The sequence below is a fragment of the Mauremys reevesii genome, unplaced genomic scaffold, assembly GCF_016161935.1.
Source record: "Mauremys reevesii isolate NIE-2019 unplaced genomic scaffold, ASM1616193v1 Contig11, whole genome shotgun sequence".
NCBI lineage: Eukaryota > Metazoa > Chordata > Testudines > Geoemydidae > Mauremys > Mauremys reevesii.
This window is the reverse complement of record NW_024100727.1, coordinates 219,964-234,362: the sequence shown is the minus strand read 5'-3', so window position 1 is coordinate 234,362 and position 14,399 is coordinate 219,964. Positions and strand designations below refer to the sequence as shown.

The following is a 14,399-nucleotide window of genomic DNA, read 5'->3' as shown; positions in this document are numbered from 1 at the left end:
GGAATCATCATTAAAAACATCTGGGAATAACACATTAAAAACAAGGTAATGTTGCAAAAACTGGGGAAAGTGGCCCACATCTTGGATGTTAAGTGGAGGGGTCCATATCCCATTGTAAGCTGCATCTCTCCGGTAGTATATCAACTTCAGCTAGCCGGGAAATTAAAACGAGCGCATGACAATCAGCTCAAAACATATGTTTCTTCCTAGGTTTTTGGTCATGGCATCGTGGGCCCCAGCTGTGGACCAGCCGCCTGCCTGGACCATCTGGGTTTCCAGCTATCCATAAAATTATCTAAAATAATGTATAATTAAAAAAAAACCCAAAAAAACCCTTCAGAGGCTCTCCCTGGCTTGAGCTGCTGATGGAGCCAAGCCACAGTGTGGCACAAAGCTAAAAAAAAGGTCCCTTAAAAACAATGCCTAGTCCCGATAGACACAGCAGGGCCACAGCAAAATACCTGGTGCATGGCCCTGAACCTCCCCTGAACCTCATGGCGACAAACCCTGTTCCTCCTGTGGTGGCCTAAAGCAAAATAAAAACCCCTCTGGCAAATAATAGTAATCGCTAATCCCTGAACGCAGTATTGTTATTGCAACCTCCTAAACCAAGCAAACAACATCCACAACAAAAGCCAAGAAAACCTATAACAAAACAACTAATAACTTTAAAAGTTTTTGTATGTGCCTCAGTTTCCCCAATAAGTTCATTTACGTTGTTCTTTTTCTTTTCCTTTTGCTTTATTTACAAAACAAGGCAGTAATAGCAAGAGCCCCAAAACACCCTGAACAGAAGTGGTGGAACCGCTCTTGCTGCTTCAGGCCTGCAAAATCCTTCATTGTAATACAATGTTTTTCTGGGTATTCTTCAAAAGCGGCCCCAGCCAAAAGCCCCAGGTCCCCTGGCTCTGCATATCCCTCCCCAATTAAGTCCCAAACAAAACTGACCCAGAAAAGCTCCATACCTGCCAGGCATCCCCAGCCAGGACAACATCTCGTCCCATTGCCCCATCAGCGGTGGTGGCAAACGTTACCCGCCACTGAATGGGAGGCAGCCACTTAACACTGAATCCTCCTGAACGCCACCTTGGGAGCTTTAGACATTTACCTGCCCCAACACGCTTTCAGGTCCCAGCCTTCCTTCCCACTTGTACCAGGGAGGCCACCCTCCAAATGGCCCTCCTCAGGCAGACGTTGTCCTTGTCCCCCTCACAAAAAACCCAAACCTTAGTGGGCTCCTTGTGAAATGGGCCCAATACGGCAGCTAGTATTAAAATATTCAGCAAGGGGCCATACAAAACAAACAATTAATAAAGGCCATAAAACTGGTCACAAGTACAAATCTCACCCACCTGACAGTGGCCACTGCCGCCCTCAAACATACTGCCAAACTGGCCCTCCACACGCGGAATACCTCGCAGGGACTAATTAAAACCATAATTAAGGACAAAACCCAACTAGCATGAAATTCAATGTGCTCCCAGCTCCAACAATATTTAACTGAACAAATCTGTAGCATGTTTGTGCTATATCGGTGTTTATGCAAAAGGCCAACAGTAACTCTAGCCACTGTATCAAAACCAAAATGGTGACCCCTCATAACAAAATGTTGATTCGGAGTTAAGGGGGGGACTGTCACCAGGCCCAGGACTCCCTCCCAGGGGGTCCCATGGGGAAGCAAATCAGCAAGGTGTGTTGCTAATGCGGTTGCAGGCATCACAAGGCGTTTTAGGGAAGGGTCAAAGGTATAAGTGTAAAATAAAAAATTCCTTTGCAGGTTGCAAAAAGCCCCACCCCCAAAAAAGGAGGCAAAAAGTGGGTTAACTCCACGCTCCTGCTAAGCCCAAAAATAAGATGCTGACTCCAGCAAGTCCACAGCTGCAGCATAGAGCTAACTCTGGGCTGCCTGCCAAGAAAGCTGGGGGTGGGGGGGCTAAATTCCACCCGAACCAGCCATAAAAAAAAAATTCAACTAAACAAACAACAATCCTGCAAAAGCAGCCCCAAACAAACAAAACAGCAAAAGCTAACACACAAAAACAAAGTCACTCCCAGTCCCTATTCAAGCCCAAATTAATGGTGTTAAATTTGCAAATTAATTTTAGTTCTGCTATTTCTCTTTGAAGTCTGTTTCTGAAGTTTTTTGTTCAAGAATAGTGACTTTTAAATCTGTTATAGAATGACCAGGGAGATTGAAGTGTTCACCTACTGGCTTTTGTATGTTACCATTCCTGATGTCCGATTTGTATCCATTTATTCTTTTACCTAGGAACTGTTCAGTTTGGCGAATGTATCTGGCAGAGGGGCATTGCTGGCACAGGATGGCGTATATCACATTAGTAGACTTGCAGATGAATGAGCCCTTGATGGTGTGGCTGATGTGGTTGGGTCCTATGATGGTGTCGCCAGAGTCGATCTGGGGACAGAGTAGGCAACGAGGTTTGATACAGGGATTGGTTCCTGGGTTAGTGTTTCTGTGGTGTGGTGTGTAGTTGCTGGCGGACTCCTTGTTGTTTTTGTGGCTACAGACTAAAATGGCTACCCTCGATACTTGACACCATGAGAGGCTCTAATTTTATAAATTTTATTAATAACAATAATTGGATATTATAAAGGTAGAATAAAAGGTAGACTTTGATATGAAAGAATGAAGGAAGGAAGTGACAGTGTATTGTGTATAATGAATGTGGTTTATTTTAAGATCCAGGCTATGTTGTGCAAAGTGAAAACAATAACAACGATAACACTGTGAGGTTATTCATTTATTTTTATTAAATATGTAGACTAAATAATGAAATTAATAATTTTTCAAGCCGAACATGTATTAATTCTAATGAACAATGCCATATTATGCGGTATTCATTCTTGAAAGTTTATAATAAGTGATTTGACGGGAGGAGAGGGTGGGGAGCACAAGAGGGAAGTTTCACCTAGGGCGCAAAATATCCTTGCACCGGCTCTGGATTCATTTGCTGTCAGTGGTTTATCTGTAGCACAAGAACTCAAGGTGAAAGCATGTTTAGCATGTACTGGTGCTGCAGACTTGAAATACTTTGATGATATTGGAACTTAGCCTTGCAGTAGCTACACATAACTGTCTTTTTATCCAGTGTGACCAAAACTGTGATTACCCATGACTAATAGTTGTAATCACTTGATAGCCCTACTAATCAAGCTCAGTCTTGAAACAAGTTAGGTTTTTTGCCCCCATTACTCCCCTTGGAAGGCTGTTCCCGAACTTCACTCCTCTGGTGGTTATCAGCTTTCATCTAACTTCAAACCTAAACTTGTTGATGGCCAGTTTATAGCCATTTGTTCTTGTGCTACCACTGGCCATTAACTTAACTAGCACCTTTCTCTTCCTGGTGGTGACCCCTCTGATGTATTTATAGAGAGCATCACACCTCCCCTCAGCCTTCATTTTATTTGGCTAAACAAGCCAAGATCCTTAAGTCTCCTTTTGTAAGGCAGTTTCTCCATTCCTCCGGTCATCCTAACAGCCCTTCTCTGAACCTGTTCCTCTTTGGATTCATCTTTGCTAAACATGGGAAACCCGAATTGCACCCAGGATTCCAGATGAGATCTCACCAGTGCCTTGTACAAAGGTAATACACTTCCCTGTCTCTACTGGAAATTCTTCACCTGATGCATCCTAAGACTGAATTAGCCTGTTTTCACAGCTGCATCACAATGGCAGTTCATAATCATCAACCAATACACCCAGGTCTTACTTTTCCTCTGTCACTTCCAACTGACAAGTGCCCATGACCTTCCACTTTGCACTAGGGCTGTCAGTTAAGGATTAATTCACAGCACAATTAACACATTTTTTTAATATGTTAATCTCACTCCAGAGGCAGCAGGGGCCTGGACCCCAGAGCTTTGTGGGAGGTTGGGGGACATGAGCCCCAAATCCTGGAGTCCTCCCCCAGCCAAGAATTTGTTGGCCCGGAAAATCACACTCCACCTCCACCACGTCTGCAAGTTTTTCCCAGAGGGTCTTAGGAAGCCCCTAAGCTAAGTGTATCAGTGTGAGCTAAGTGTATCAGTTCTTCACTAACTACACCAGGCACATCATAAATTAATCTGTTAGTAGACTTCTAACCCTGTCATGAGATGGTCTAGTTCAGGATCCTGACACAAGGAAGAAAGGAGAGCAGGAGAATATGGACCCTGGACTTCATAAAAACAGACTTTGACTCCCTCAGGGAACTGATGGGCAGCATCCCCTGGGAAAATAACATGAGGGGGAAAGGAGTCCAGGAGAGCTGGCTGTACTTTAAAGAATCCTTATTGAGGGCGCAGGAACAAACCATCCCGATGTGCAGAAAGAAGAGCAAATATGGTAAGCGACCAGCTTGGCTTAAAAGAGAAATCTTTGCTGAGTTTAAACACAAAAATGAAGCTTACAAGAAGTGGAAACTTGGACAGATGACTGGGGAGGAGTATAAAAATATTGCTCGAGCATGCAGGGGTATAATCAGGAAGGCCTGATTGGAGTTGCAGCTAGTAAGGGATGTGAAGGTTTAAAAGATGGGCTTCTACAGGTATGTTAGCAACAAGAAGGTCAGGAAAAATGTGGGAACCTCACTGAATGGGGGAGGCAACCTAGTGACAGATGATTCTGATGATAGGATGGAAGAATCCCATGTACTGCTACAGACTAGGGACCGAGTGGCTAGGCAGCAGTTCTGCAGAAAAGGACCTAGGGGTTACAATGGACAAGAAGCTGGATATGAGTCAGCAGTGTGCCCTTGTTGCCAAGAAGGCTAACGGCATTTTGGGCTGTATAAGTAGGGGCATTGCCAGCAAATCGAGGGATGTGATCATTCCCCTCTACTCAGCACTGGTGAGGCCTCATTTGGAGTACTGTGTCCAGTTTTGGGCCCCACACTACAAGAAGGATGCGGAAAAATTGGGGAGAGTCCAGCGGAGGGCAACAAAAATGATTAGGGGGCTGGAGCACATGACTTATGAGGAGAGGCTGAGGGAACTGGGATTGTTTAGTCTGCAGAAGAGAAGAATGAGGGGGGATTTGATAGCTGCTTTCAACTACCTGAAAGGGGGTTCCAAAGAGGATGGATCTAGACTGTTCTCAGTGGTACCAGATGACAGAACAAGGAGCAATGGTCTCAAGTTGCAGTGGGGGAGGTTTAGGTTGGATATTAGGAAACACTACTTCACTAGTAGGATGGTGAAGCACTGGAATGGATTCCCTAGGGAGGTGGTGGAATCTCCTTCCTTAGAGGTTTTTAAGGCCTGGCTTGACAAAGCCCTGGCTGGGATGATTTAGTTGGGGATTGGTCCTGCTTTGAGCAGGGGGTTGGACTAGATACCTCCTGAGGTCCCTTCCAACCTGATATTCTATGATTCTATGATGTGGATAAAGCTGAAGTACGCAATTCCTTTTTTGCTTTGGTCTTCACAGACAAGGTCAGCTCCCAGACTGCTGCACTGGGCAGCACAGCATGGGGAGGAGGTGAGCAGCCCTCAGTGGTGAAAGAACAGTTAAGGACTATTTAGAAAAGTTGGACATGCACAAGTCTATGGGACTGGATGCACTGCATCTGAGCGTGCTGAGGGAGTTGATTGATGTGATTGGAGAGCCATTGGCCATTATCTTTGAAAATTCATGGCAATCCAGGGTGGTCTGGATGATTAGAAACAGGCAAATATAGTGCCCATCTTTAAAAAAGGGAAGACGAAGAGTCCAGGGAACTACAGACTGGTCAGCCTCACCTCAATCCCTGGAAAAATCATGTAGCGGGTCCTCGAGGAATCCATTTTGAAGCACTTGGAGGAGAGGAAGGTGATCAGGAACAGTCAACAAGGACTCACCATGGGCAAGTCATGCCTGACCAACCTAATTGCCTTCTGTGATGAGATAAAGGGCTCTGTGGATATGGGGAAAGCAGTGGACGTGATATACCTTGACTTTAGCAAAGATTTTGATACAGTTGCGATGGGCTGGGTCACAGAAACCCCTTTGGGAACTGCCACCTGATGTGCTGAGACTATCTCTGAGCCCATTTTCCCTGGCAGCAAGTCTACACCTAATACAGTGAGAAACGGAATGCAGATAAATCTCACCCTCAGAGATGTTCCAATAACCCTCTTTTACAGACTAGACTTCCTCCTAGTCTGAGTCCAGCAATCACTCACACACCTGTGGTTACTGTCCTTTGTTCCAGTTTCTTTCAGGTATCTCTTTGGGGTGGAGAGGCTATCTTTTGTGCCAGCTGAAGGCAAAATGCAGGGGTCTCCCAGGGCTTTATATAGTTTGTTTCTTGTGCTTGGAAACCCCTCTTTCCCCCGTGTAGAATCATAGCTACAAGATGGACTTTTGGAGTCACATGGGCAAGTCACATGTCCATGCATGACACAGTTCTCTACACGCACGAACCCAGGAAAGCTCAGATATGGATTAGCGTCTATCAAGGTTCATTGCTGGCCAAGTTCTCCCAATTACTTGAATAACCCCTTCACACTATGTTGACCAAATTTGCCTTAGGTGCTTCCTATAGCAAACACTTTAAATACAAGCACAGAGCCAACGCTCATAACTTCAGATATAAAAATGATACATGCATACGAATAGGCTGAATACATGTATCAGAACATAACCTTTGCAAAGATCTGTTACATGGCATATCTAGCATAAAACATATTCCATTTATGTCATATTTACTCTGATAAGCATATTTCTATAAAGCATTATGGGGTGCAACATCACAACAGTCTCCCACAGTATTCTTGCTAGCAAGTTAGGGAAGTATGGTTTGGATGAATGGATTATAAGGCTGATATAAATCTGGCTAGATCATTGGGTTCAACGGGTAGTGATCAACGGCTCGGTGTCCAGTTGGCAGCTGGCAGGGCCGGCTTCAGGCACCAGCACAACAAGCAGGTGCTTGGAGCAGCCAACGGAGAGGGGTGGCATATCTGGCTTTTAGGCGGTAATTTGGCGGCGGGTCCCTCACTCCCTCTCGGAGCGAAGGATCTGCCGCCAAATTGCCACTAAAGAATGAAGCGGTGGCAGAGTTGCTGCCTATTGCGATTGCGGCTTTTTTTTTTTTTTTTTTGCTGCTTAAGGCAGAAAAAATGCCAGGACCAGCTCTGGCAGCCGGTATCAAGCAGAGTGCTCCAGGTGTGAGTCCTGGGGTTGGTTTTGTTCAACATCTTCATTAATGATCTGGATGATGTGTTGGATTCCACCCTCATCAAGTTTGCAGATGAGACTAAGCTGGGGGGAGAGATGGATATGCTTGAGGATAGGGTCCAGAGTGACCTAGAGAAACTGGAGGATTAGGCCAAAAGAAACCTGATGAGGTTCAACAAGGACAAGTGCAGAGTCCTGCAGATAGGAAGGAAGAATCCCATGCACTGCTACATGCTGGGGACTGACTGGCTAAGCAGAAGTTCTGCCAAAAAGAACCTGGGGATTACACTGGACGAGAAGATGGATATCAACTGTGTGCCCTTGTTGTTAAGAAGGCTAACAGCATATTGGGCTGCATGAGTAGGAGTATTGCCAGCAGATTGAGGGAAGTGATTATTCCCCTCTATTCAGCACTGGTGAGGCCACACCTGGAGTATTGCATCCAGTTTGGGGCCTCCCACTATAAAAGGTATGTGGACAAATTGAAGAATGTCCAGCGGAGGGCAATGAAAATGATCAGGGGACTGGGGCACATGTTCTAATACTGAAGGGTGTCCTTCTTTTCATACTCACTTTCAGATGTGCTGAGTACGGGTGGGTTAGCCCCAGGGGACTCATTGCACATGTTGGGTGATGGCTTTGGTTCACTTTTTTGCCACCCAGGTCTCATGTTATTCTCCATTCCATAGGAGGCACCTCCAAATCTTCTCACAGGTAATAAGAGGTTTCTAGGTACTGTCTTTTTTACCTGACCCCGTTTCAGGTTTAATCTTGTAGACCAGCAGATCTCCCTGTTTTCCATCACCAGGTAAGGTAATGCCTTCCATCTGTCAGCAATCTTCTGTTTACCTGCAACATTCCAATTTTCCAACATTACGCTCTCCCCTGGCTGAAGCTCCTGTGAATGAACTCTAGCATCATACCAGTGCTTGTCATTGTCTGAGTTCTTCCATGCTGCAGTTGTAGCTAACTGATAAGCATCCCACAACTCACAGGCACGAACTTTCCAATGTGCTGGGGGTGCTCAACCCCCAGCTCTGCCCCAGACCCTGCCCCCACTCCACCCTTTTCCCCAAGGTCCCACCTGCCCATCTCTTCCCACTAAATCAAGATGGAACAAATAATGGAGGCAATTTCAGTAATCAAAAGTGGCCAGTGGGTTTTAAGCCCCAATCTGAAACAGGAGCTGGAGGCTTCACAAAAGGAATAAATGCAACCTCTGCAGGTTTGCCTGAAAGGTCTCAGAGGTGACTTGCAGGCAGAGGTGAGATTCCCTGTTGCAACAGCAACTACAAAGTGTCTGGTCAGATTGAGAAACCCAGCTGCAAAACCCCCAGGCTGGAATGGTGAAACAGATTGATCACAGAATCATAGATGTGTAGGGATCATAATAAATCATCTAGTCCAGTCCCCTGCACTCATGGCAGGACTAAGTATTATCTAGACCAACCCTGACAGGTGTTTGTCTAACCTGCTCTTAAAAATCTCCAATGATGGAGATTCTACAAGCTCCCTAGGCAATTTATTCTAGTGACTAAACACCCTGACAGTTAGGAGGTTTTTCCTAATGTCCAACCTTAATCTCCTTTACTGCAATTTAAGCCCATTGCTTCTTGTCTTGTCCTGTCCTGAGAGGTTATGGAGCACAATTTTTCACCCTTCTCCTTGTAATAACCTTTTATAAACTTAAAAACTGTTGTAATGTCCCCTCTCCATCTTCTCTTCTCCAGACTAAACAAACCCAATGTTTTCAATCTTTTCTTGTAAGTCATGTTTTCTAGACCTTTAATTGTTTTTGTTCTTCTCCTCTGGGTTTTTTCCAATTTGTTCTCATCTTCCCTGATAATCTTTGATTATCAGCAGGTAAATATGCCCAGTGGTCTGGGATGGGATGTTAGACGGGGTGGGATCTGAGTTACTACAGAGAATTCTTTCCTGGGTGCTGGCTGGTGGGTCTTGCCCACATGCTCAGGGTTTAACTGATGCCATATTTGGGGTCGGGAAGGAATTTTCCTCCAGGGCAGATTGGCAGAGGCCTTGGAGGTTTTTCGCCTTCCTCTGCAGCGTGGGGCACGAGTCACTTGCTGGAGGATTCTCTGCAGATTGAGGTCTTCAAACCACAATTTGAGGACTTCAATAACTCAGACATAGGCCAGGGATTTGTTACAGGAGTGGATGGGTGAGATTCTGTGGCCTGCATTGTGCAGGAGGTCAGACTAGATGATCATAATGGTCCCTTCTGACCTGAAAGTCTATGAGTCTATGATGTGGTGACCAACAATCTCACTGACACAGACAAGAAGTTTTCCCGTTAAATAGAAGAGACTAAACAGAATTTGGCCAATTTTGAACTTTCCAGACAAGACAAGCTGCAGCAAGGACGTATGAAGCTAAAAATTCAGCTGCAGAAGGAAATCAAAGAGTCACAGACCCAGGGGAAGGCACCTTCCTGGATGGGGAATTGAGCCAGCCAGAGGACTTGGGAAAGACTGAACATTTACAACAGATTCCTGCCCTGTTGGGAACCCACAGAGGCCCACAAGGGAGAGGTTGGGCTGCCCCAGCTCAAATGATGTTCCCTGGGAGCCTTATTTGGCTCAACTCAACATTGCAGCTCAGAGGAATGGCTGGGAGCAGGGACAGAAAGGGGGGTTATGAGCAGGCAGCTTACGAGGTCCAGCTCTGATGGTGCTGCAGAACCTACCCCCAGAATAGACACTGAGCTATCCAGACCTGGTACCAGCCTTGATATGTGGTTTGGAGCTAGCAACGTATCTGAGCTGGCCAGGGCACAGCTAAGAACTGGAAGAAGAAGGAAAGCAGAAACCCCACTGTGTTCACAGGGTACTGCTTGGCTTTCATCTCTCTCTCTCTCTCTCTCTCTCTCTCTCTCTCTCTCTCTCTCTCTCACACACACACACACACACACACGCCAGTGGATCCCCCCCACCACATGGTGCTAGTTTCTGAGCAGATTCTATTAGGCCTTGTTATAGGTCTGGCCCCTTAGATATTTCTTACAACAATCTTAAGAGCAAAGTTTTAACTCAAACCACAGCAAAATTTAACCCAGTTCACAACAATAAACTCTGTTATGTGTTAACTGTTGCTGATGCATAAACTTTATGTGCAGCTGTGCCTGACCGAGGAAGGTGACAAATCTGAGGAGCTGTCCCAGATCGAGGTATCATTAGAGAAGGTTTTGGAACAAATCGATAAATTAAACAGCAATAAGTCACCAGGACCACATGGGATTCACCCAAGAGTACTGAAGGAACTCAAATGTGGAATTGCAGAACTACTAACTGCAGCCTGTAACCTATCATTTAAATCAGCTTCTGTACCAGATGACTGGAGGACAGCTAATGTGATGCCAATTTTTAAAAAGGGCTCCAGAGGCGATCCTGGCAGTTACAGGCTGATAAGCCTGACTTCAGTACCAGGCAAATTGGTAGAAACTATAGTAAAGAACAGAATTAGCAGACACAGAGATGAACACAATTTCTTGGGGAAGAGTCAACACGGTTTTTGTAAAGGGAAATCATGCGTCACCAATCTACTATAAAATTTTGAGAGGCTCAACAAGCATGTGGACAAGGAGGGTTCAGTGGATATAGTGTACTTAGATTTTCAGAAAGCCTTTGACAAAGTCTCTCACTAAAGGCTCTTAAGCAAAGTAAGCTGTCATGGGATAAGAGGCAAGGTCCTCTCATGGATTAGAAACTGGTTAAAAGCTAGGAAACAAAGGGTAGGAATAAATGGTCAGTTTTCAGAGTGGAGAGAGGTAAATAGTGGTGTTCCCCAGGAGTCTGTTCTGGGCCCAGTCCTATTCAACATATTCATAAATGATCTGGAAAAAAGGGTAAACAGTGAGGTGGCAAAATTTGCAGATGATACAAAACTGCTCAAGGTAGTTAAGTCCTAGGCAGACTGCGAAGAGCTACAAAGGGATCTCACAAAACTGGGTTCTGGACAACAAAATAGCAGATGAAATTCAATGTTGATAAATACAAAGTAATTCACATTGGAAAACATAATCCCAACTATATATATAAACTGATGGGGTCTAAATTAGCTGTATCCACTCAAGAAAGAGATCTCAGAGTCATTGTGGACAATTCTCTGAAAACATCCACTCAATGTGCAGCGGCAGTCAAAAAAGTGAACAGAATGTTGGGCATCATTAAGAAAGGGAGAGATGATAAGACAGAAAGTATCATATTGCCTCTATATAAATCCAGGATACACCCACATCTTGAATACTGTGTGCAGATCTGGTCACCCTATCCTTAAAAAGATGTATTAGTATTGGAAAAGGTATGGAAAAGGGCAACAAAGATCATTACGGGTATGGAACAGCTTCCATAAGAGGAGAGATTAATAAGATTTGGACTTTTCAGCTTGGAAAAGAGGAGACTAAGGGGGGATATGACAGAGGTCTATAAAATCATGACTGGTGTGGAGGAAGTAAATAGGGAAGTGTTATTTACTTCTTCTCATAGCCACAAGAATTAGGGGGCCACCAAATGAAATTAATAGGCAGCAGGTTTAAAACAAACAAAAGGAAGTATTTCTTCAGACAACGCACAGTCAACCTGTGGAACTCCTTGCCAGAGGATGTTGTGAAGGCCAAGACTATAACAGGGTTCAAAAAAGAACTAGATAAATTCATGTAGGATAGGTCTATCAATGGCTCTGTTTGCCAGAAGCTGGGAATGTGCAACAGAGGATGGATCACTTGATGATTCCCTGTTCTGTTCATTCCCTCTGGGGCACCTGGCACTGTCCACTATCGGTAGATAGGATATGGGGCTAGATGGACCCTTGGTCTGACCCAATATGGCCGTTCTTATGTTCTTAAGGTTCATGTGCAGCTGCTGACATATAACCTCTTCTCCTTGGCATCTGCACCTCCAGCTTTCTCCTGAAAGGTCTGCGCAGCACTCCACTCCCACTTAAGCCTTTACAAGCCTACGAGATTCATACACAAAAACATTTCCGTGAAGCAGTTAGTTTCCTACACACAATATAACTGACAAACCCACAAAAGCAAAAAAAAAAAAAAAATGAAACGTCAAACCACCTGCCAGTACATAATCTCTACTCCTCCAACCACAGATACACACTTTACCATAATCCAGCTCACATGTGTCAGTTACAGCTATCCCCCTATTCCATTTTGTTTCTTACAGCTGTCCCCTTACTCCATTTTGTTTTTGTTCTCCTCCTGTGGCCGCCCCTCCCTGGCTGTTAAGTTGTTTACCAGGGCCACTGCCCTTCTCAAAGGGAGGGCCCCTGAAGTCGTTTAACAAGAGCCATTGCCCTTCTCAAAGGGATGGCCACTTGTGCTGCGTGCTAAGTGGGACCACTGCCCTGTTCAAAGGGTTGGTCCTGTTATCACCTTGTTAAACTTGGGCTTTCTGTAGGGTAGACAATATCCAGAGCTGCAAGACCTAAAGGCCAAATAGCTGAGCATATGGGTCATACCTGGGGGCTCAGGACTTGCCCAAACATGTTCTATGCCTGCCTGCAGTGTTTCCCTGCCTTCTCTCCTCCCTGTAAGAAGGGGAACCAATCAGAGTTACTGGCGGGAAACTGGCTAAGTTTGCCTTTATAACCAGACATTTTCTGATCAGAGCTCAGAAAGGTTCCTGCATTGCTGCCTGGTCTGATCAGCCAGGAGTTCTGGGGGGTCCTTCCTCCACTCTCGTTTTATTTTTTGAGCATACCCCCATTTTTGAAAAAAAAACCCACGAAGAACGAATTGCTGCCTGAGAGATCTCCTGATTATCAAGACCGTACCGAGCCTTCTGATGTTCTTGCTGTTTCTGCCTCTACTGCTGCCTTGGGGACTGGTAAGAATCCCTCTGTGAAACTTTCTATACTTTTATTTTATTATTTTAGCTGCTGGCTCTGTCTCTCCAGCACACAGACTCAAGCTAAACCTTGGTCTGTGTCCTAAAACCTCTCTTAAACTCCGTGGCACTTTGCCACTAAACATAAGTCTGTGCCGCTGCTAAGCTCTGCTCCTGTGGGCTTTGCCTTGGGTTACTGCTTTCAGCTGTATCCACTGCAATAGCCACCATCCCTTGGCTTCCTTGGGGGCTGCCTTGGGAGCTGTATCCTGGGCACACATCACTCTGCCCTCTGTAACTTCCCCATAGCATAAGGTGCACCATTGTTTTTTTAGTTTAATAAGTCATAGTTTGTTAAGATTGTAAAGCTTGTAAGTCTCACCTGCCTTGCTATAGTTCGTTGTTTTGTTGCTCCATATAGTTGCTTGTTATAGTTTTGCTTAGAATTGTGATATTTGTTGTTTTGCCTAGTCGTTGGTTAAGATAGATTTAATAAGTCATTGCCTGGTTGTATTCTGTACCTGTTTTGTTACCTTGTATAAGCTGCTTGTCATTTTATATAAGTTTGATTAAGTTAGAGGATAGATAAGTTTTTGCTGCTTTTTTCCCCCGCTCCAATCTCCCCCTCTGTGTACTTCTCTGTGTCTCCCTGTCCCAAACCCTTTGCTGCCTTTCCCCCCGCGTCTGCATCACCCTCCGAACTTCCCAAACCCCTTGCTGCTTCCCCCCCCCCCAACACTGCTCCGTTGTCCTTACCTCGCAGGGCTTCAGAGTCTCTCGCTGCTTGCAGCTGCACTTCTCATCAGTCGCCACTAATCATGCCCCCCCCTCCTGTTTCTTGACCCAGCCTTTGGGTACACTCTTGCTATCACAGCCTCACAAATTAAGTTAGTAATTTTCTACATTGCATAATTTCACTTATCCCCCATATTGTATTATTGCACTGTGATTCACATTTTACTTGTAATTATAACACCCCATTGGTTGCCTCCACCTTTCTGATATACTTTGTATTTGCACTGATACCATTGTGTTACATTGTATATAAGGCCACTAACTACTTAATACATTCTATCTAAGTGCGTTTACACTTACCGGACGGTCGACGCGGCGAAGTTCGACTGCTCGGAGTTCGAACTATCGCGTCTGATCTAGACGCGATAGTTCAACCCCGAAGAAGCGCTAGTTCGAACTCCGGTACTCCACCGCGGCAGGAGGAGTTGCGAGTCGACCTTGGAGCCGCGAGTTCGCTTCCGCGGCGTCTGGACGGTAAGTAAGTCGAACTAGGGTAGTTCAAATTCAGCTACGTTATTCACGTAGCTGAATTCGCGTACCCTAGTTCGACCCCCGAGCTTAGTGTAGACCAGGGCTAAGATTGTTAACCA

General features: G+C 45.2%; 1 protein-coding gene across 1 annotated transcript in view; it reads left to right on the top strand.

The window, feature by feature from the left end:
* LOC120392691 (stonustoxin subunit alpha-like) overlaps positions 1–12,087 on the top strand; it is a 34,014-nt gene extending 21,927 nt beyond the window's left edge. The window contains exons 3-4 of the mRNA XM_039517427.1: positions 10,293–10,343; positions 12,022–12,087. Of these exons, the coding sequence (XP_039373361.1) occupies positions 10,293–10,343; positions 12,022–12,087 (117 nt within the window). The remainder of the gene's footprint in view (positions 1–10,292; positions 10,344–12,021) is intronic.
* The last annotated feature ends 2,312 nt before the right edge of the window (positions 12,088–14,399 follow it).